The sequence below is a fragment of the Sceloporus occidentalis genome, unplaced genomic scaffold (assembly GCF_023333645.1).
Source record: "Sceloporus occidentalis isolate IW3139 unplaced genomic scaffold, rSceOcc1.0.p SCAF_8, whole genome shotgun sequence".
NCBI lineage: Eukaryota > Metazoa > Chordata > Lepidosauria > Squamata > Phrynosomatidae > Sceloporus > Sceloporus occidentalis.
The window spans coordinates 23,541,143-23,563,227 of NW_028316988.1; the positions used below are offsets into that span (position 1 = coordinate 23,541,143).

Sequence of the window (22,085 nt, forward strand, 5' to 3'; positions counted from 1 at the left end):
AGGTTCTGCCCTCCCCCTTAAAATAACCATGGAACGCATAGATTAATATTGGCCTGTGGAGAGGCACATTGACACAGCCTTATGCACAAGGGAACCCAGCGCCAACTGGACGCGCTCCTGACACCTTGGGACTACAACTCCCATCGCCCTCCTGGATGGGCCTCTGGAGTGGCCCCATTTCCTTGGCCTTGATGGGAGTTGGAGTCTATCATCCTTCAGGCGGAACATGACTACTCCTCTTGCCTTTTACATTTTCTTAAACTGGAGTTTAGTCATTAAAAACAACAACAGCGTTTCCATCCGATTCTCTGAGGTTTTCATAAACTGGGTTTTTCCCCCCAGAAAAGCTCCAAGTTAAAGACATGCTTCCTATGCAACAGACTCAAGTCATGTCTGAAGTCAATGTGAGTTTGATTCGTGTCTCTCTTCCTTTCCTTCCAGGATGGTGGAAGCCCTCCTCCAACGGGGCGCTGACCCCAACTTGCTCCTTCCGGAGGGGATGGCCCCCATCCATTTGGCGGCCGGCATGGAGCAGGAGAGCGGGATCCGCTGCCTCGCCCTCGTCCTCCAATATGGCGGAGACCCCAACGCCAGGTACCTGCCGAGGGACTGGCTTTTCGGACCCACAGATTCCTGCAATGCCTCTCCTGCTTTCAAAGCCATGGGGTATTAGGAGGTATAGGGCACACGTTACGTCATGCAAACCTTCGGAGCTTCACTGGCTTCGGTTTTTGTGGGTTTTCCGGAGCCATAAAATCATAGAGTTGGAAGAGACCACAATGCATTCTCTCAAGATACCCATAGCCACAGATGCTGGTGAAACGTCAGGAATAAACTCTTCCAGAACATGGCCACTGAGTCCGAAAAACCCACAAAAATCTATGGATGCTGAGCATGAAAGCCTTCGGCTTCACTGGTTTCTTTCTGTCCTGTGTGAAGTCAACTGCCCCTTTCTTAGGCAGAGTACATTGAATTTCTCAAGAGGTCTTTGCACTGTTACAGTGGGAAAATGTTTTAGGGCCTGTATAGGCAAAACGTGCTAATTGCAGTCCTAACAATTCACCGAATTACGTATGTATCAGATAAATCTCACCAAGATGCTGCTGCATGAAAGGAGAGGTCTGAATGTTCCTGACCCCTTTGATGTGCGTCATCTAAAGAAGTGAGGCTGAATGGGCTCTTTCTGTGTTTCGGTGTCTCAGGTCCGTGGAGGATCTCACCCCTTTGCATGTGGCGGCGTCTTGGGGCTGCTATACTTGCTTGAGGCTGCTGCTGATGGAAGGAGGGGATCCCCGGCTGAAGGACCAGGTGGGTTCCTCTCACATCTCTTGCCCCCATTCCTAATCTTGTTTTAGAGTGCCTAGCTGTTCTCCAGGGCTGAAAATGTTCCTGTTAGCATCCTTGCAAATCATAGGATAATCCAGCTAAAGCAAGGCCAGCAGGGAGCTGTCCAGCCTCTTTTGAAAGACCTCCAAAGGAGGAAGCCTCAGCTCTATTGCCCAACCACTCTTACTATAAAGAAGTTCAAACTCTACCAACTCAAAATCATCAGATTTGTTCCTCCCTTCTGTGGCAGCCAAGAACAATCCTTCCCCTTTCTGTGACAACCCTTTGGATATTTCAAAGAGTGCCACCGCTCAGTCTTCTCTGCACCAAGCTGAGCTTGCCCAGTTCTTTGTGTGTCAGAAGTAAGCAATTGGGACTTTATAGAATCACGTAGCTGGAAGTGGCTGCAAGGGGCTTGTGATCCAACCCACTCCTAGTGTGGGAAGCCACAGCTAAAGAATCCCTGTGAGTGATCTCTGTTTGAAAACATCTAATGATGGAGAGTCCACCACCTTCCAAGAGAGTCCATTTCCATCAGTCAGTACTTCCTAAAGTTAGTCAGAATCTCTTCCTTGTAATTTGAATCCATTGCTTTGCTCTTACCATTAGGAGCAGCAAAAAAACAAACTCACTCTATCTCCCGCATGACGACAGTCTTTCAGATATTTACAATACCTTTCCATAGGATTGCAGCCTTTGTCAGCTTAGCTGAGGAATGCTCTCAGCAGACTTTTAACTTTAAATCGTAGCACATGGGGAGGAAGGCAAAGTACAGGAACGATAGAAGCCAAACTGCTGCAGGGAATACCAAGCTCCTCCTTTTCTGCCTTTGCCTTCCAGGATGGGAACACAGCCCTTGATCTGGCTCTGGAGCAAGGGAATGAGATGTGTGTCCGTATTCTGCGGGAGCCTCTGGAGGAAGAGGAGCAGAGCAGCTGGATGTGTAAGAGCCACAAAAAAAGCCAAAACATTTGTATGCCTTTATTATCCCTGATTTTAAATACAATCTAAGTGTGGTATGATCCTCTCTGTCTTTCTTTTAGCCCACCGAAGAGCAGAAAGCTTTCTCTCCACCATGAGTGAAGACCCTGTGGAAGCCAGAGGCACCTTGAGGCATCATGGTTCTGGTCCTGACCTGTTTAGTGGAACCTCAAAGCCATCTCTGAAAGGGAATCTCGGACATAGCTTCTTCCCTCTCCCAGTTGTAGCAGCGCCAGGTGGAAACCCAGAGGGTTGTGTCTTGCCAGACTGCCAGGATAAACGCTGTTCCTGCGGGAACCGGTGCTCTGCTTCTTTTCTCACTGAATGTTCTTGGAAATGCACTACATTGTGTGATTGCTCTGAGTTCCCCACTCAGCCGCCGGCTTCATGCAGGCTGCCATTTGACCATGCGGATGGGAAGGAGACCTTGAATCGTTCTGCTGGAGTGGGGCTCCCAGAAGATGAGCCGCCATACCCCAAGTTGGATGCCTACGTCCAGACAACCGACTCTTGCTCTCTCAAAACCACTACAAGGGAAGGGTGTCATTCATCTCCAGATCAAAAGGATGGCCTTCCCAAAGCCACTTTAATCAGCTCTGACTCTCAGGGGGCATGGGTGAGCCCCAAAATATCAAGCACTACTGGATCCCAGGAGATCCTTGATCCCCCTTTCACACATGAAATTAATTCTGAATGTAATAGAGGTCTCTTCCTTGTCACACAGAATGCCAACACCACCCTGGACCTGACCCAATATGGCAGTTTCCTTGACCCAGGCCTCACTGTGAAACACAGCAGCCAGCAGGGACTGGATGTCACCTCTCCGGATCACGCGTTCCTCTTCTCCCGGGGAAACTCCACAGCTGTGTCAGACTTGGAGAAGACCCTGGTGGTCGACCCAGCATTTCTGTCCACGGTCTGCAAGAATCCAGATGGATGTACAAAGTTGAGTTCATTTCGAAGGAGCTCAGGAGATATCAGCAGCCATTATCTCTCATGCAACAGCAATGCAAGCACCTTGGAGGTGCCAGACTGCAACAAGGCTGAGAAATACGAGGAACAGAAGGCCAGCTTTGGCTGTTCTCCTGGCCACTCAGACAGGGGCCAGAGTTTGATGTCACAGATGTCCCATGGCCCATGCAGCTCAGAAAAGCATGTCAAGATGTCTCCAGCAGCCATCTCTCCCAGCAAATCCCAAACCTGTAGAGAAACGCCTTCCAAGACTCTCACCGGACAGCAAACTTTGGGACCCACTGGGAAGAATGGATGCCCTGGAAATGTTAGGGAGCCTGTCTTCTCCCTAATGTGTCCTTGGCAGAATTGGGGGGACCATGACCTGAACACAATCCAGTTGCAGGAACCCCCAAATCTTGTGACTCCAAGGGCAGCAAACCAGGTTCTTCCAGAATATTCCACTGTGGGCTCAAGCGAACAAATTGCTACTCATGAACTGCAAGGGGAATTTGGAGATACAGCATCATCCAACATGCAGATGGAGCTGAATGAGGAGACAGCAGGAAGGGTGCAAAGATCAGGGGTTTTGGAGAAGGCAGAGAGCCTGGAGACTCAAGACACAGTGCTTATACAGAGGACACCTGAAAAGATGAAGGCCTTCCTAGATACTGAGATTCCCATCTCTCCCGAAACGAGCGAGGATGCAGATGATACCATGCCTGTCTCTCATCCACATGCGAGTGTTGTAGAAGAGGAGGCGCTCTCCAGCCTAGATGTGAAGCTGAGATCAATGATGCTCGCGACCAAGGCCTGCCACTCGCCTCTTCTCCAGCCAAAACAGGGGTCCTGCCACGTTCCCCCAAACACCAAAAGCCTCACAGCCACATCAGCCATGTACAACGACAGCAGCAGCTCTTCTCTCTTCGATGAGGCCCTGGAAATGCCCAGGCGTCCAAGGCGAGTGAGAAGCCCGGAGGGGAGGGCACCGAGCTCCAAGGAAGCCTGCAATTGCCCCGTTGCCCCAAGGAACATGGGTCCACTTCAGATGGCAGGAGGGGAAGCCCAGTTGCTGGAGAATACCCAGTTGGTATCAACTGGCCCAAGCATCTATAAACCACACAGCCACCCAGGATCAATTCTCCTTGGTCCTTCTATGGCTGACCTGGCTGGGCAAACAAAATCTGGAAGAGATGACTGCAGAGATCGATACCACTTGGAAGTAAAATCTGGCTCCTGTTGTAGTGCAGATGCAGAAGTAAAATCTCCCCCAAAGGAGGTCAGTCCATCTCTAGATAATAGAGGGGAGCATAACACCACCTCAGAAGAGACATGTTCTCTACCATCATGGACTGATACTAAGCACTCAGCTACCAGACACGGAAAAGGCAAGAGGTCACCCAAGCCCTCCAGGGTGAGCTTCAGCCGGCTGTCTGTCCAAGGGCTCTCATTTGTACCTGGAGTCGCCTCCTGTCCACCCAGAAGGCTGAGCCCCATTAGTCAGGTTGTCCCGCTGTCGCCAGGGGGGCGGCCTCTGAACGTCAGTGCCACTGAACCGGTAGAATACCTCTACGTGGACGAGGATGAAGGACACACCCTTGTGGAGCGGCATGTTCCTTGCACTGACGATTCTGTTGTCAACACCACCAGCTCCGAAGACACTGTCATTTATGACTGGCGGGCATATGCCAACCAAGCGGTGGGGCTGAGAAATAAGGGAAAGAGTTCCCCGCAGCTGCCCCCAGAGCTGTGCGACCACCTTTCCGACCGAGCTCTGTTCCAGAGGCTGCGAGACCTGGGTGTGAACCCGGGACCCATAACAGACCTCACCCGGAAGCTTTACATGCAGCTGCTGGAGAAGTTAATGAGCGACCCCAAGACCAAGCCTCGGAAGGATTCGGCAGGTAAGTTGATTTCCTGTAACAAAATGGGTGCACAAGGCATTTAGCCATCACTGCATGAATCTTCTGGCTACTTAGACCGACAGAATAGAAAATGTATTCATTTGGTTAAAATTTCTGAACAAGAACATTCCTAAGTCCCTATGAAAGTAAATACGCAACAAACTAGACACTTAGGCCTGTTACAGACTGCCAAAATAAAGCTGCTTCGGGTCTCTTTGGAGGTATGTTATTTAAATGATGCATGGGTCCTAAGAGTCCGGAGGTTGCGCCAAAGCCACACTTCATTCCTAAGCACTGGAGTGCAGCTTTGGTGCAGCTTCCGGATTCTTAGGATGCATGCATCATTTAAATAGCATACCTCCAAAGAGACCTGAAGCAGCTTTATTTTGGCAGTCTGTAACAGGCCTTAATTTTTTTTTAAGACACTCTCAGCTTCAGAGGAAGGCAAAGGTAACCTTCCTCTGAACAAATCTTGCCAAGCAAACCCCATGATCAGGTCGGTGTATGTTGGGAACAACTAAAAGGCCCACAACAACAAAGTATAAAATTATAGTCTACCTTATATACTTATAGTATTAAAAGTTTTTATCTGGAAGTCAGAGTCGGTACGTTTCTACCAATTCTGACTCAAGTCAAAATGGCTTCCGACTCCCCATCCCTAGGGATTGCACAGCCCTGGTTGTGTGTTAACAGACTTGCCTTTTGTGATGAAGTGGTACGTTCTTCTCTCCCGCTCAGGCTACAGCCCAGAACTTACTTTTGCCCTGGAGACGTACCAGATCCCAGACAGCAAAGATGACGAAATGGCTTTAGCGAGGCAGTTTGACCAGCCAGACAAGAGTAAAAAGTGGAGGGAAGGACTGCTGAAATCTAGCTTTAACTATCTGCTGTTGGATCCCAGGTAAGAAATCTTCTGATTTGGCCATCTCTCTTACAGTTGGCAGTCTGTTTGCTCTTTAATTTATGTAGAGCATTTATACCCCATCCTTCAGACACAAAGGCTCCCAGAGCAGCGTACATATTGTTAATTGGATAATTCCCTGCCCTCAGGTTTACAAACTAAAAAATGGTATGAAAGTGGGGAAGGGGACTAAGTCCAGTAGATGCTAGCTGCTCTTCTTTCCTCACAGGCTGCAGTAGTGGCAGTCATTATAAATAAATTTCTGCCCAAATTTTCATTTCCGCCAAGACAAAAAGAGAAACTTTATTAAGTTAGTGCAGATTTTTTAAAAGTATTTTTTGAAATAGTATTAAGAATATGGGCAAGATAAAACAGAGCCCAAAAATTTAGTTCTCAGTTCCAAACAGGAGAGAAGCAAAGAAAATAATAATAGTAAGGTGTCACCTGCATATCCGAAGCTGTTGATGTTCCTTTTCTGATTTTCCCTCTTGCTTGTCACAGCCTACTCATTTGGCTTTCTCTACCTGCGTGCTTTTTTTCCCTTTTCGTTTTTTGCCTTGCAGAGTGACCCAGAACCTGCCTTTCCGCTGCCAGTATGTGAGCCAAGCGGAGTGTTTCCGAACATTCATCAGCGCCATCTTCTATGTGGGCAAAGGGAAACGCTCCCGGCCCTACAGTCATCTCTATGAGGCCTTGACCTGCTACAAGGGGAGCCAGAGAAAGCGCGGGAGACAGGTGCGGAGGCTGCGAAAACCAGGCTGTGAAGGTTGCTTATTTGGGGAGAAGAGAGGGGTGCTCCTTTCTAACCAGCGTTGCCAATCTCCCTCCATTCCCTGCTTTGTCCTCAGGCGTGCTCCAAAGTCCAGCACATCCTGGAGATCTGGGCGAGCGGCCAAGGCGTCATCTCCATGCACTGCTTCCAGAACGTCATCCCTGTGGAGGCCTTCACGCGGGAGGCCTGCATGGTGGACGCCGTTGGTAAGAAAAGACACCTCCCCTCTGGGTCCAGATTTCCCAGGCTGCCAATGGCTCTCCTCTTAACGGCATACCCACCAGAGGAGACCTCAGGTCTTACAGATGAAGCTGAGGAAGGTTTATGCAGTGACTGGTTTCTGAGGGCACAGAGGGACCACCATAGTTCTTAAGTCATTTTTCCCCCTTGGAGTTCAGAGTTCTTTGGGCGGTTTAGAGCCACATACAAGACAAACTTCTCTTAAACTAATTTACGCCCAAGCTAGACTTGTTGCGGAGAGCCAATATGGTGTAGTGATTTGAGCATTTGACTACGACTCTGGAGACCAGAGTTTAAATCCCGACTCGGCTCTGGGAACCCACAGGGGGACCTTGGACAAGTCTCACTCTCTCTGCCTCATATAAATAACATTGTGAAATGGCAGCTCCCCAGGCAGAGCGAAACAGCAGTTGCTGTCTCCTGCCTTCTCCTACGCAGCCTCTCTTCTCTCCCTGCAGGGCTGAAGATGCTCACCAACCAGAAGAAAGGGAACTACTATGGCCTCGTGGCTGGCTGGCCCATGAAGCGACGCCGGCAGCTGGGCATCTACTTGCTGCACCGAGCCATGCAGATCTTCCTGGCGGAGGGGGAGCGGCAGCTGCGTCCGGCCGACATCCAGCCCGGCCGGTGACACGGCGCTGCCCCCTGGGCTCTACTCTCCTTCGGCACCGCTGGGGGTCTGGCCCCATGGATCGGTACAATTTCCTTCACCTGCAAATAATCATGTTTCCAAAGCTTCAGCTTGGATTTAATGAGGCAAGACTGGATTCTGTGAGGTTGAAGAGGTGGAACTGCAGGCCACTGGATCCCTCATGCCAAGGCCTGAAGAATCAGTGTTTGAAAATGGAAGACCCAGCTTTGGCACTGCAGACGTAAGGCCAGAGCTGGTGCCTGTCAGGGATGGGGCTAACTTTGGGGCAGGGGATGGGTTCCTGAATTGCTCCCCCTTCCTTCATCTCTGAGATGGAGGTCCTCACAGCATGAGCGGGGACTGTGCTGTCCGTGGGCCTCGTGGGGCCCTCCAGAATGCCTTGTGTGGCCCCTAGACAGTTTTTTTAATAAAACCTTTAGAATCAAAAGGGAGATTTCTCTGAAACCTTCAAAGGGTAACCCATTTTAGCAGGAATGACCACTAAGGTATAGCAAAGAAGAGCGCTTACAGGTCTTCCAGACAGAGAGGGACGAGAATGATCTCTCTCATGTTCCAACCAGGTTATGAAGGATGCTGGAATCGTTCTGCGTGTTTTAAAACTTTCCTGTGGTCCTCATCCTTTCTTTTTCAGTAAGGAATTGATATCAGAACCAGCATTTTTAACAGCTTCCTCTGTGTTCTCATCTCTTTCTCATCTCAACTGCAAAAAACTGTCCTTGTGCAACACTTTTTTATATCTTTATGTCATAGTGGGAAGTGGTGAGTTTCTGATCTTTACAAAATATACTTTTGTATTTTTAAAACTTTTTTAAATACACTTTTATATTCAGCTCTTCTGTGAGACCTTGTGGAATTGGTAGCATTAAATCAGTTTACTTACATCTGGCTGGGGCCCTCGACTTGCACTTTCTGGGTTAGTTTCCCTAAAAGAAATGGCTGCACCTGTTGAGAATATACTTCTTTATTTGAGAAGAATCCAGGCAAAACAACAGTGGCGTAGTCCGCTTTTGTCGCCCAGCACATGGGACACGCAGCCTTGGAGTATGATTGTTTTTAAATCCCCAGCAATAAAATGGCAAAGAAACACAAGATGTGGCAGGTTAACAGTCATCTAAGAATACAGCTTAAAATGTCACAAGGCGCTTGTTTCTTTTGCAGCTCCACTTTCCTGCCAGTCAGTTCTTTACACGGTTTTTTGGGTGGGGAGGGTAGAAAAATAAAGAGATGCCAAACTGTGATTTGATAAATAAATCCTAGGAAAACTTTTGGGAAGCTCAGATGAATGAACATAGGATTCAGTTTTTCAGTCTTGGGATAGGAAAAATAGAGTATCTTGTACCTACCTACAGTCTCCTCAACTCCTGAATTGATTTAACAATCATACACAGCCAGCTATGTATCTGTTTTGGATTTTTCGAATTACAAATGGTTACCTTGTTTTTATGAATTCATATATTTATCTGAATGTATTCCTTCAGCAGCCAGACACTTCCTGCCATACGTCTGGACTGGATGGTTTCTTTTACAAATGATGACCTTTGTTTATCCAGATTGACCAAACACTTCTAACTACGAATTTGGAGTGATCCTCTTGCAAATTATTCCTGCAAATTATTCCTATTATTTATCTGGATTGACAAATGTATGTGAGTTGATTGATTTAATGGCCAGAAACATCCATTAAATCAACAATCTTTTAAAAACACAGCAACTAGGCTTCACTTCCAGAGTCATTTAGCCAATGAAAGCGGGAAGAGGATTTAAAATTTTAGTGAAACCAAAAGGATAATGAACATGTTTCAGAACTGTTCAAAAAGTGAGAAGATCCCGTAAAGATACAGAAGATTTGGGTTTGCTTTTGCTGGGAGGACAACATCTTTCTGGGCTCCAGCTAAGAGTTCAGGCCTCATGTTGGGATGGGATTCTTAGCTGTGCCCCAAAAACAAGGGGAATTTAGATGAAGCAGCTTCTCACAGATTATTGGAATGGGAGAAACCTGCTTTCAAACTGCAAGGGAATTCCCTGACATTTCATCTTCTGGAGGAGGGGGAAAATCACTATATTTTGATCACTGCCTCTCTCTCTCTACCATTTTAGATGGCTCAGCTTTAAAACCTTTCTTGACCATTTAAGCAAAAGGAATGGCTGTTTCCTGCTCACTGTGTGCAGTCTTAGCTACCCTTGTGAAGCTTTTCCAACTCGGTGTCTTCCAGATGTTCTGAATGTCAGCTGCCATCATCCCCAGACACAAAAGATGCCAGGTTTCCAGAACTTCTGACGAGCACCAGATTGAAAATGCCTATTCCAACTGGCATGGGATAGTTTAAGAAGAACTTAATTTTAGGATTGGGTGGGAACCAACAAAAGACAGCCTTTTTGGGGACAAAAATGCATCCCTGTTGATACACGAGTCTTGGTCATTATTCTTTATGGAGAGGAAGGGAGGTGAGGAAGGAGAAAATAAAACCCTACTGATGCCGCTTGGTTATGATGACCGCACTCTCTCCGGATCCAAAAGTCCAGAGGTGGCCTCTCTTACCCTGCTGTACTCTTGCTGTTGGCACAGTTTTTCCAAAAAGGTTATTTACAAGCCACAGAGGAGACCACAAAGGAACAGCCGAGACTCTCCTCACTGTCTCCAGCCGGATCCTGGATCTTAGTGGAATCAGAGATTTGCAGAGGAGCCAATGAAAAACCAAAGGGTCAGGTCAGGGCTCTGATGGATAAACGGTGCTGGAAAAGTGCTGGTCCAATCCTGGTTTCGTGTCTCAAAGACCATAGACCCCAAGATGGTGGTTTCAGGCTGCAGGGGGAGATTCGGCAATCTAACCAAGACTTGTTTAGTCAACCAGCTACAATGGTTACATTGTCCTCGGCTCTTTCTCCCAAAAGGGAGCATTGCATGATCACCTCGGACAGGGCCACAAGATTTCCAGTAACTGCAGGGCGGGTTTTGAGCACAACATTCAACTTGGCTTAACTCAGCCCCCCCCCCAGCGCCATCTGCCATCCTTTCTGTGGTTGGATCTGATTGTGTCAAGCATGTCCACTTGGAGAAAGGGGCCACCATCTCAGCCCAGTCTGCATCGAGGGTCCTGGGAGCTCCTGCTGCGCGCTCTCTACTGATCTCCACAAGTCCTGCACTGAGGGGGCTAAGCGGGGGGATGCGGCCATGGGTCACCCTCACCCACCTCTCTCTGGCCCACCTGGGGCTGGAGGTGAGAAATGAATGAGGATGCTGCCGGGAACGGCAGGAAAGCTCACCCCAGGGCAAAGCGTGCCCTCCCGCATGTCTGAATGTTCCTTTTGCTCCTGTCCCACAGAGACCAGCGCATGGCAGACCCTCTTTGGTCCACTCTGGTTCTCTTCGGGGAGGAAAAGAGTTCCCCCCACTTCTCCTCAAAGTGGGACAAGCTTCTGCTCTGCCTTTGCAGGCTCTAAAAAGCGGACCGTCCTTCCTTCGGCAGAAGCAGCCCTTGCAAGCAGGCTTCACATTCGGCACACGTGGGTCTTGCTGGTGCGGTTATTTCTTCTCTGCTTCTGGACCGGGCTCTGGGGCTGAAATCGGCTCTGGTTCCCACAGCAGAAATTCATGCAAGAGCGTGTTGACCGTCTCAGGACACTCCAGCATCACCATGTGGCTCCCCTCGTCGATCACCTTCAGGAACGCGATCAGCAGGATCTGGGGACAGAAGCAGACAAGCCTCTTCACCAACATTTCATGAAGGAAAACTGGAGCACGTGTGGCCAAAGAACATTAGTATGTGGTCAAGGCGGCAAATGAAAGGAATAAAGAAAGACAGATCCTTTTGTGATAGGGTTGCCTTAGGGTTGGCATCATTTGGAAACAACTTGGAGGCATGCAACAACAAACAACAAGCCACCCTGAGTTCCAACAACTGTTTTTGTTGTGTGCTTTCATGACTTACAGTGAACCTAAGGCAAACCTATCACAGGGTTTTCTTGGTAGAATTTGTTCAGAGGGAGTTTTGCCCTTGTTTGCCCTTGGCTGAGCAGGGATTTGAACCCTGATTTTCTAGTGTCTTAGTCTAACACTTAAACCACTACACCACAATGATGGGATATGTATTATTATTAGTAGTAGTATTAGTATTATTAGTATTCAAAAGGTGGGGGCAGTGGTAGCCACAGAGAAGACAGTGTTCCTCAGTGCCCTTGACTGCTGTTCAGTTAATGCATACATGGATACAGAGAAGCAGGGGCTGCCCACTCTCCATGGGCATACTCTTCCCGCTTAGGGATCCATACCTCGGCCATCCGTTGGTCCTCCTCCACAGGGACAAATTTGTCATGCATCCCATGAACCAGCAGCACCGGGACTGTGAGCTCGGCATGGTAGACCTCGTCCCCTTCTGGCCAATACTGACCACCCATCATGGCCCTCAGGACGAAGGAGGAGACGTTGAATGCATTGCCTTCCTTCAGCAGCTGCTTTTCTTTGGCACCTTGGCGAGCAAAACCAGCCCTGCGAGGGAGGATGGGTGGGGAATCAAACAGAAAAGAAGAAAGTCTGGTATTCTGGATTTAGATGTAAAAAGAAGTATTTTCCAGCATTGCAGGGCCAAATTCTCTATTGAAAAATATATCATGGGGCACATGCCAGTGGTGGGCAGGATCAATGGCACCCAGAATATTTTAGTTTCAGTTGTTGTGTGCCTTCAAGGTGACGGTCCACCTAAGTTGACCCTATCATGGGTTTTTGTGGCAAGATTTGTTCAGAGGTGGTTTGCCCTTGCCTTCCTCTGAGGCTGAGAGAGTGTGACTTGCCCAAGGCCAACCGGAGGATTTCATGGCTGAATGAAAATCAAACCCTGGTCTCCAGAGTCTGCAGCCTGACTCTTCACCGAGTGCAGGGACTACCTTGCAAAAGCCCCTTCCTTCCCCAATGGAGGGCTTGGCTACTCACTTGAGGAAGCTCCAGGCCAAACACGGGGAGAAGCAGCGGAGGACGCAGGTGGGCATGTTGAAGATGGAGCAGAGGCTGGGTTCGAGGGCTGTGGGGCCGCCCCCGTTGATCATGATGACCTTGTGGACCAGGTCCGGGTATTCGTGGGCCAGGAAAGTGCAAAAGGAGACCCTGCATGGAGGATGAAAGTGAACAGGTGGCTAAAAAGCAAACACACACACAATATTTCATAGATGAAAACCAGGACATGTGTGGCCAATGTGGCAAAGAACAGAAGCCAGGAGAGGCTGCATGGTGACAGAAAGGAATGCATCCTCTTGCCACCATTTTGAGAGGGACTGTAAAGGAAAACAGGAGTGTATGGGTCTGCGGTTAAGGGTGGTGCAACAGCATTAGCAATATCAACTACATTTCTATAGCGCTTATCAGTGCACTTAAGCACTCCCAAAGTGGTTTACAATGTGTAAGCTAATGAGTCCCTATATTGGAAGAAAGGCAGGATATAAGAAAATAATAACAAAATCAATAATAATAATTGCCCCCAACAAACTGATTACGGTACTCATTTTAGCAGCCTCAGAAGGATGCCAGGGCCCCTGGCTGGGATTGAACTCACAACCTTGTGGCTGCAGCACAGGCATTTAACTGGTGCAGCCCACAGACAGGGCCTGGAGGTGGGATTGGGCCCCATCCAGCATCCCACCCTTGATCTACAATGAAACCAGAGAATTTGGGAGGGGAGCAAAGCAGAGAAACAGAAGTGACAGCAAAGAGCAAGGAAGGAGACTCGCACTCAGCGCTCACCCATACGAGTGTCCAATGAGGATGTTCCTCTTCTTGGCGTAGCGCTTGAAGACGGTCCGCATGTCTTCTGCCAAGGCGTAGAAGGTGTAGGCCGCGGCAATCTGCGGGGCAGAGCTGGCCCCGTGGCCTGCAAGGTCGGGGGCCACCACCTCGTAGCCCAGCTTGGCAAAGAAGTCCAGCTGCTCCTTCCAGATGTCCAGGGATCCCCCGACGCCGTGGATGAAGAACAAGACCACGTCGCTGTGGGTCCCCTTGCAGCTGGTGATGACTTTGGCGCAGTCGATGTTGACCACCTTCTTGGGCTTCCGTTTGCGGCGTTTGGCAGGCGCTGCAGAGGGCGCGTTGGGTGAGGGGGCCGGTGTGGCGTTGCTCTCGGAGACCTCCAGCTCCACATGGCTGTTGGGCTCAGCCCCGTCTTGGCCGTGGAGGAGGTCCGAACGCACAGTGTCTCCCAGGTTCTCAATAACCATCTGCCCATTGCGGTAGACGGTGATCCGGCGCTTGCAGTGGACTGCTCCGGCTTTTCGGGGTGCTCCCTCCACCTCGGCTGCCCCTTCCGGGCGGGCTGGGACAACGTGTTTCACCCTCAGGACCCGTCCGGGTTTCACCTCCACAAAGCTAAAGCCGTCACTAGACTCGGTGCTCTCGAGAGGACTCACCGCGTTGGGGGTCTTCCCCATCAGGCAGCAAAGCAGCCCATCGGCGATGGTGGTCAGCATTGCGATTCCTGCAGACAAAGAGAACAGGAGCAAGACAGGCTGCTGTCAGTCAGGGGCAGCTACTCCAGTGGGATTTAAAAAACAGCACGTCTCAAGGGAAGATGCTGGCAATAATGCGGCAGTAATAAGTGGAGGAACCTCCTTCCACTTGAGGGCCACGTCTCAGACTAGAAAAGACCACGGTTTGGAAAGGGGAAACCCAAAACCTTTGCCAAATCCTATCAGCTTAGGATGGGAGTAGATTGAAAGAAAATGAACAGTCCTCACACCTCCATCCCTCTCCTGACTGTATGTTCACTGCTTCAAAATGCTGATGCGGCAGCAGGGAATTATTGATTGCTGTGTGGAGCTGAGAGAGATACGGAAGAGAACAGCCAGGGAACGCGCTCAGCAAAAACCAACACAGACAGACTGACAAGCATTTAAACAGAATGAAAATCCAGTATATATATACAAAATGAGCCAAATGTTGTCGCTTCTGCCTCCTTCATTCGCTAAAGATGAAACTCAATGACATCCAAGGTGACTGTTTGGAACACTGTGTGTCCAGAATTCTTCAGTGGACGATGGGTATCATCCTCCAGGTTGAGGCCTTGCAGTGTTAGGGTCTTACGCCTATAAATCCAGAAATTCTCCCTGTTGCCTGAAGGGAAAAGCACCTCAGTATCACACAGGGACAAATCAGAGAGGCTGTGATGTTCTGAGTTGAAATCCATCTATCATCTCTAGTTTTTCTCTCTTTCTCCCATTCTGCTTCTTTCGATCTATCCATCATCATCCACTTTTCATCCATCTCTCTCTCTCTCTCTCTTCTTTCTCTCCCCTCCTGCCTCTTTCTATCTATCCATCATCATCCACCTTTCATCTATCTATCTATCTATCTATCTATCTATCTATCTATCTATCTATCGCTTCTTCCTCTCCCCTTCTTTCTCGTTGTATGTATCCATCATCAATCATCTACCTATCTCTCTCTCTCTATCTTTCTACAAGTGGGAGGCAGCCAATGTGACACAATGGTTTGAGTGCTGGACTAGGACTCTGAGAAATCACATTTTGAATCTGCACCCAGCCATGGAAACCTCCTGGGTGACCTTTGGAAAGTCACACTCTCTCAGCCTCAGAAGAAGGCAATGGCAAACCCCCCTCTGAGGAAATCTGGCTCAAAAAACCCAATGATAGGCTTGCCTTAGGATTGCCGTAAGTTGGAAACAACTTGAAGACACCCACAACAATAACAACTACAAGGACTAGGAGAGGAGCACCACCAGCAGATTTCTCTTGTCTGAACAACAACCCTGCAGAGCAGGCCAGAGGCACCAGCTGAACAGTCTGCCACAAGTGAGTCATTTGGGGCTCTGGCGGAACCAAGCTGGTTCTCTGCCAAGCTGGCTGGTAACCAAACTGGGCTAGAAACTACATTCAGAGCCTTGCCTGAATCTTCTCAGCGGATGGCAAGGCAGCTGAGAGAGAGGCCAGACTTCCTGGAGACATCCTCATTTAATTAAGAAGGCCGTTAGTCTAATTAGAGGGCAAATGATTAGATGCAGAGAGGGAGGGAGGGAAGATTAGAAACCTCTGGATTCTGGATGCAGAAAAGACAGCAAAAGGGAGGGGGAGATTGCCAACTGTCTTACTGGGAGCAGCTCCTCTGCTCTTAAGAAATGCACGACATCATGGCTGTAGCCCCATCACTATATCTTCCTGATATAAGCTGCTATTTTCCTTTCGTGCCACATGCAAAAGCAGTCCAGTAGGCCCTCCGTATCCATGGATTCCTCATCCGCGGATTCGACCGCCTACATCCTGAAAACATTAAAAAAATACATTCCAAAAAGCAATCCTTGTATAAGGGATGCTATTTTACTCTGCCATTGTATTTAATAAGGGTTGAGCATCCACAGATTTTGGTATCCAAAGGGTGTGGGTGTGGGTGTCTTGGAACCAAACCCCAGTGGATACAAGACTTTAATGCTGGGAAAAGTGGAAAGCAATAGGAAAAGAGGATGAATGCATTACGGGTGGATGGAGTCCATCAAGGAAGCCATGGATCTGAGTTTGCAAGACCTGAGGAGGGCTGCTCAGAGAAGGCGGTGTTGGAGTCCCTTCTGCATAAGGTCATCCTAAGTTCAAGGTGGTCAACACTGCATTGGTCATAAGGCCATCTTACGTCCAAAGTGGTCAACATTGTGTTGTTCATAAGGTCATCCTAAGTCCAATATGGCCAACGCTTGGCAGCCCATAACAGAAGGTGACCCTAGCCTAGACCACTCCAGGTTAAATCCTGATCTGCAACAGCATCCCTGTGGAAGAGAGCCCAAAAGGCACAAAATACCAAGAGTGGGTGCTGTGCTGAAGGAAAGAAGCAGACAAAATGGCCACCCCCATCCCATCCCGCCTCCACTGATGTCTCACAACAACAGCAATGTTCCTTTTTTAGACTGGGAGAAATCAAATTAAACCTTAAGGATGTCAAGAGAACCTTTGTGAAAAGGAGAGCAGAGAGAGAAAGAGAGAGATGCTTGTAACCATAGCAACCACAGAACAGACTTGGGTACCACAAATCTCAGGCCGAGATTCGGAGAACAAAGTGCCGGTTGCATAACGGCGCACCAGGGCCATTGAGTCAGAAAGAAAGTGGGTTGCATAAGTAGGTTTTTTTGTGGGTTTTTTGGGCTATGAGGCCATATTCTAGAAGAGTTTATATGGAAGAAAAAGAAGAATGAAGCATCCTTGTTAGACCATCTTCTGGTGGATGCCATTGCCATCCTCTGAGGCTGAGAGAGTGTGACTTGCCTAAGGACATCCAGTGGGTTTCCATGGCTGAGCCGGGATTTGAACCCTGATGTTTCTGAAAGCAGGGGGAAAATGGCTAAGATGGCATCCTTAGGAACAAAATCAGCAGCAATTGCATCCTTAGTCTGCATCTACAGATTTATTTATTTTGAAATAAAACAGTATTTATTGGAAATGAAATCTTGGAGGTCTTTTAAAAGAGGTTGGAAGGTCAATATATACAGACAAGATGAAAAGTGCCCAGTCTGCTGATGGTGCCAGCGGACTAATCCCCCTGGGAATGGAATTTTATTCCAATTCCAAAAACTGCTCATTGAAATTCAGGGTGCAAACTCCCAGAATTTGCTTCTCTTTCTGTCAGCCACCCACAAAGCCTGGCTCTCTTCCTCCTTCGTCTTTTAAGAAAAACGCCTGCAAGCAGCCTGTGAGAAAGAGAGAGGCAGAAAGGGAAAAGACAGAAAGAGAGAGAGAGAGAGGAGGGAAAAAGCATGCCTTGACCTACTTTAAGAGGGAAAGGCTTGAATTTTATATAACTCCAGCTGGGAGATGAGGGGCGCGGAAGGAGGCAGCTATTTGCTGAGTGGCAGGAACCGGGACGGGTCCTTGCTGCGTGGAGGCATCCCCAGACAGACGCCGGGCGCAGAAGCCAAGAGTTTGGAAGCCATGTTTGGAAAAAGAACACGGGTTTAGGAATGACAGCAAAACAGCAGAGGGACCCTACACTTTTTTCCCTACCCGTCACCCCAAAATATTGATGCTTTTCCTCTTAGTCCCATGGCAATGGGGTAGTGCATCTGTGCCAGGTTTTACCTAGATTTGCCCTGGTTCCCAGGGAGAGAAGAGCAGCCTGTCATAGCTCCATCGTGCCTTGGGCCCTAGTGGCCAAGAAGAGACCCTCCATATTCTTTTGCTCTGGCCTCTGAAGGAGAGAACAGCAGCCATGCAAGGCTCCATCATGCCTGGGCCCAGGGGCTAAGAAGAGACCCTTCCTCCATATTCCACTGCTCTGGCCTCTGAAAGAGGGATGAAAAGCCATGCAAGGCTTCATCATTGAAGTTTGGACAGGATGGTCCTTGTGGTCTCTTCCATCTCTATGGTTCTATGATCATGGCTGGGTCCCAGGAGGTGATGAGAAGTCCTCCCTCCATATCCCATTGCTCTGGCTTCTGAAGAAGAGATGAACAGCCATGCAAGGCTTCATCATGGAAGTTTGGACAGGATGGTCCTTGTGGTCTCTTCCATCTCTATGATTTTATGATCATGGCTGGGTCCCAGAAGGTGATGAGAAGCCTCCGCTCCATTCCAGCTGCCATTGGTCTAAAGGAGAGAAGAGCAGCCAGACGCAGCGGTTAAGAAGAGACCCTTCCTCTGTATTCCGTTGCTCTGGCCTCTGAAGGCTCATGCCTTGGCCCAGCAGCTAATAGGCTGATGCAGGTAATGCAAGGCCCTCCCTCCATTCCAGCTGCCATTGCTCTGAGGGAGAGAAGAGCAGCCCAGCTCAACTTTATTCCTCCACTTACACACACACACCTCCTTTTCCTTGTGTCTCATTGTCAGTGTAAACTTGAGGACAGGGAACTGTCAAATGAACCCACTGTAAGCTGCTCTGGGGAGCCCTGAGGTTGAAGGGCAGGGTATAAAAACCCTCCTACATAAACAAGCAAGCAAGCTTTAGAGCTGCTCTCCAAAGCGCTCAAGCTTTATAGGCCTAATACTCAGTGCCACGGAGAAGGCTTTGTGTTGGTTGTGAAAGCTGGACAGTGAAAAAAGAGAGTAAGAAGACAATCAACCCGTTCGACATGTGGAGTTGGAGGAGAGTTCTGCAGCTAAAAAGACAAGAAGTGGGTCTGGCATGATAGCAAACAACGACAACTGCAGATATGGGCAGAGGCCTCTTTGGGATCAGAGCAAAAACCTCAGTTGTGATGGTCAATTGAGGCCTAAAAGGTCTATCAAATTTATTCGATTCATGAAATTTCCCGGGCGCATGCAATTTGCAGTTTCATTAGGAGCACTTCTTGACAGACAGAGCTGTTTGAGAGTGGAATGGTCTGCTTTGCAGGATGGTGGGCTCTCCTTCTTTGGAGACCTTGAAACAGAGGCAGGATGGGCTTTTGCTTTAGCTGGGTCTTCTAATGTGGCACAAGGCTGGACCAATGACCCCTGGGAGCCCTTCAAACTTTACAATTCTAGCGCTCTTCCAACAAAAAGGCAACACTGCAGGGTTGGTGTAAGGAGAAACAACGCAAGGACCTGCTCCAGTCCATCTTACCCCTTGAGAACGCAATGAGTCTGTAAATGGAAACAGCCACCCCTTAAAATTGGCAGAGATTTAATCCAGTTCGAGGAAACTGTGTGATGGCGGTGGCTGTTTTAAAAAATCTGCATTAGACACCAACAGAAATCTGAATTTGGCTTGTGCCAATTATGTTTGTTTCTCTACTTTTTTTGCTGCGCCGCTTTGCAGACGCTGCAGAATTTGCTTCTTTTCAGAGAGACGCCATCCATTATTCATGGCAACGGTCGCCGGGGTTTCTTCATCAGATCCAGAGATCCTGCATTTCCTCCATTATTGCCAACTCCCCAGGACTTCAAGAGGGAGGTCTTCCCAAGCTCTGCTTGGAGCGCTCTCTGGTCTTGGTCTCCCATCCATGAACCCACCAGGCCAGACCCTGCTTAGAGCGAAAATCAGACAGAACTGGGATCAGCAATACAAGCGAGCTGTGTCAGACCATGGACTACTATATCCATTTCTGACTGGCAGGCATTTCTGAGGCGTCGGGCAGGATTCCTTCCCAGCCCTGGCTAAGCATCCTTAAGTCTTTCCTCCCGGTTTTCCTCCATCCAAATAATAGGAAGAAAGAAAGTTGCCCTGAGAGTCAGGATCCTTGCTCCATCTAACCCAGTTCTGTCAACTCTGACTGGCAGCTGCCCGTGGATTTAGGGGGAAAGCTGTTTCCCAAGTTGGAAAGCCCCATAGGCCTGGCTCTGGGATCTTTTGCAAAGGATCGTAGAAAGCTGAGCTTACAGAAATCAGACCCTGAGATGTCCATCTAGACTAGTATTATCAACTCTGGGTTCCAGGCAAGACCCAAAACCAGAGGAGGTCTAAGCCAGCTCTATTTCCCAAAGGGAAAAGGGGGCTCCATTTCTGCTTTGCCAGCCAGTTCCTGCGCTTGCATGCCATTCCAGGTTGCCTGGTGCTCAAATAGCGGATTATAAGAGGGTTGCCATGCACTCAGAGACTCAAATGCAGGAATTCTTCAGAAGGGTCTTATTGTCCGTGGTTCAAGAACGCCATAAGAGGAACCAAGAAAGGCTGAGATCATTCACAGCCAGAGAAAGCAGAGAGAAAGATCCACTTAATGGAAGGCAGAGGCGAAATATCATTTTGAAAAAAGACTTGACATCACCCCAAGGCCTCTATGAGTCTATGAGATCCTCATTGAAGGACTTTCTCTTGGTCCTACCACTTTCAGGGGAACATTTGGCAAGGACAAGGGAGACAAGGCCTTTTTGGTGACTGCTTCCAAACTGTGGAACTATCCACACTGGAGGAATAATCTGTTTTGATAGTGGTTTAACTCCCCTGGCTCAATGCTATGGCATTCTGGGAATTGAAGTGTGTGGTGGCCCCAGAGCGGAGCAAACTGGATTATCTGGATGCAGCCTTTGTGACTCAATGGCTATGCAAAAAGCATTGTGTGTCTGTGTGTTCGTTGTGTGTTCAGCCTCACACCGAAAGAGCTCCAGGTGGTTACATGTCCAAACCAGCTCCATTTTCAAAAGGGAGGGTGATAATGATAGGAGAATTCACACAAACACACACAAACACGCACAAACACTGTGGTCCTGGTTGCAGACTCTGCAGTGCTCCCCTGCAATGGCTTCCACGAAAGTGAGCTACCTGATGGCTGCGCCTGCTTTCTTTCAATCACGTAAATGCACACATATAAAGATGCTAATAAAACCCAACCCATTTCCTACCATCCTCCTTCCCAGGCCAATGTCAAAGGAACAAACCCACACTTGTGAAACACAAAGAAGACACCCCCCCACACACACACACACACAAAAAAAGCCTGTCTGTTGGCACCTTTCTCCTTTTTATTTGCTCGGCTGTGGCGCAAATCCTCTTTGCAAAATCCCTCCTGAGTTATCTCTGGCTCTTGCGCACCTGCCAGTCCTTGGCCATTTTAATCTCTCCTTCTCTTCCACCTCAGACCAGAGAAAAGAGACACATAGATGGGAGAGAAATGCACATTCCTTCCCCCAAATGCTAGGAGAATCACTCACCTCATTGAGGTTTCTCACCGCCGGTGGCCTGTGCGCTCATCCAGAAGGCCAAGATGCTTCGGAGGAGAAGGAAGGATGGACACAAATGCCTCTTGCCCTTGGGAAGCTCTCTGCAAAGACTCCCAGCTTTTCAGGAGGAGAGTGCTGCTGATGCTGCTGATGCTGATGCTGATGCTGCCAGGGCTGCGCTTCTTCTCATTGTGTTGTGGAGATTTTTCCTCTTGCAAAGGGCACCTTCTTTCCTTGCTTGCTTGCTTTCTGCCTCCTTCTCTTGGCTGCAGGAAAGGGTTGAGAGGTGGAGGTAAGCAGAGGAGAATGATTTCTGCCCTTGCCTTCACACACTAGCCTTCTCCGGCTGCCACATTAATCTCTCCTTGGAAACCACAAGGAGGAAGAGGAGGAGGGTCTCTGGGATGATGGACAGCTCCGTCAGGCATCTCTGGCACCTTCCCCAACCTCTGGCGGCACTTGCTGGATGATGGGCCATAGACCCTTAGAGAAAGAGAGCATTGGAAGGGACCCCAAGGGCACTGCGGTCCAACTCTCTGCCAGGACCAGAGTCCACCCTGCGCCTCTCCAGGCTCTCTTTCTGCCAGCAGGCAATGGTCTTTGTATCCATACCCTCCGACACTGCAACTGCATGTGCAGCTACACAACTGCAGTGTGCATTGCCAAGTTATCAACAAGGAAGAAAAGACAAGCTAGGAGAGGGCTGCAGGGGTTTGCTTTGGACTGAATCAACTGGGATGGATGGGATTCTGTCCCCTCTCCTCTCTCCTTAACTGTGTGTGCACACTGTGCAAGTTATAGCAGCTC

General features: G+C 48.9%; 2 protein-coding genes across 3 annotated transcripts; one reads left to right on the top strand and one right to left on the bottom strand.

Annotated features, from left to right (window-relative positions):
- The first annotated feature begins 206 nt into the window (after positions 1–206).
- On the top strand, positions 207–8,485 carry ANKLE1 (ankyrin repeat and LEM domain containing 1). 2 transcript variants are annotated; one of them, XM_089535400.1, is made up of 9 exons: positions 207–594; positions 1,203–1,308; positions 2,167–2,269; positions 2,370–2,923; positions 3,032–5,162; positions 5,901–6,063; positions 6,627–6,798; positions 6,912–7,041; positions 7,534–8,485. In XM_089535400.1, exons 1-9 carry the CDS (start codon positions 443–445, stop codon positions 7,704–7,706), a joined length of 3,684 nt encoding a protein of 1,227 aa, XP_089391526.1. In that variant the 5' UTR covers positions 207–442; the 3' UTR covers positions 7,707–8,485. The 2 variants fall into 2 exon arrangements, with proteins under 2 accessions (XP_089391526.1, XP_089391524.1); XM_089535398.1 differs by having other exon boundaries at positions 2,370–5,162.
- ABHD8 (abhydrolase domain containing 8) lies at positions 8,442–21,823 on the bottom strand. The gene is made up of 5 exons (XM_089535401.1): positions 21,270–21,823; positions 13,459–14,185; positions 12,655–12,825; positions 11,997–12,213; positions 8,442–11,409 (listed from the first exon to the last, which is right to left on the bottom strand). The coding sequence occupies exons 2-5, from the start codon at positions 14,175–14,177 to the stop codon at positions 11,251–11,253; spliced, it is 1,266 nt and encodes a 421-aa protein (XP_089391527.1). The 5' UTR covers positions 14,178–14,185; positions 21,270–21,823; the 3' UTR covers positions 8,442–11,250.
- Positions 21,824–22,085: the final 262 nt, after the last annotated feature.

Bases quoted from the DNA above. Each gene is read 5' to 3' on its own strand.
- ANKLE1 (XM_089535398.1), top strand. From the start codon at position 443: ATGGTGGAAGCCCTCCTCCAACGGGGCGCTGACCCCAACTTGCTCCTT. The intron at 595-1,202 runs GTACCTGCCGAG...TCGGTGTCTCAG, and splicing joins GGCGGAGACCCCAACGCCAG to GTCCGTGGAGGATCTCACCC. The intron at 1,309-2,166 runs GTGGGTTCCTCT...TTTGCCTTCCAG, and splicing joins ATCCCCGGCTGAAGGACCAG to GATGGGAACACAGCCCTTGA.
- ABHD8 (XM_089535401.1), bottom strand. From the start codon at position 14,177: ATGCTGACCACCATCGCCGATGGGCTGCTTTGCTGCCTGATGGGGAAG. The intron at 12,214-12,654 runs GTGAGTAGCCAA...CCTCCCTCGCAG, and splicing joins TTGGCCTGGAGCTTCCTCAA to GGCTGGTTTTGCTCGCCAAG. The intron at 11,410-11,996 runs GTATGGATCCCT...TTCTGTCCCCAG, and splicing joins AGGACCAACGGATGGCCGAG to ATCCTGCTGATCGCGTTCCT.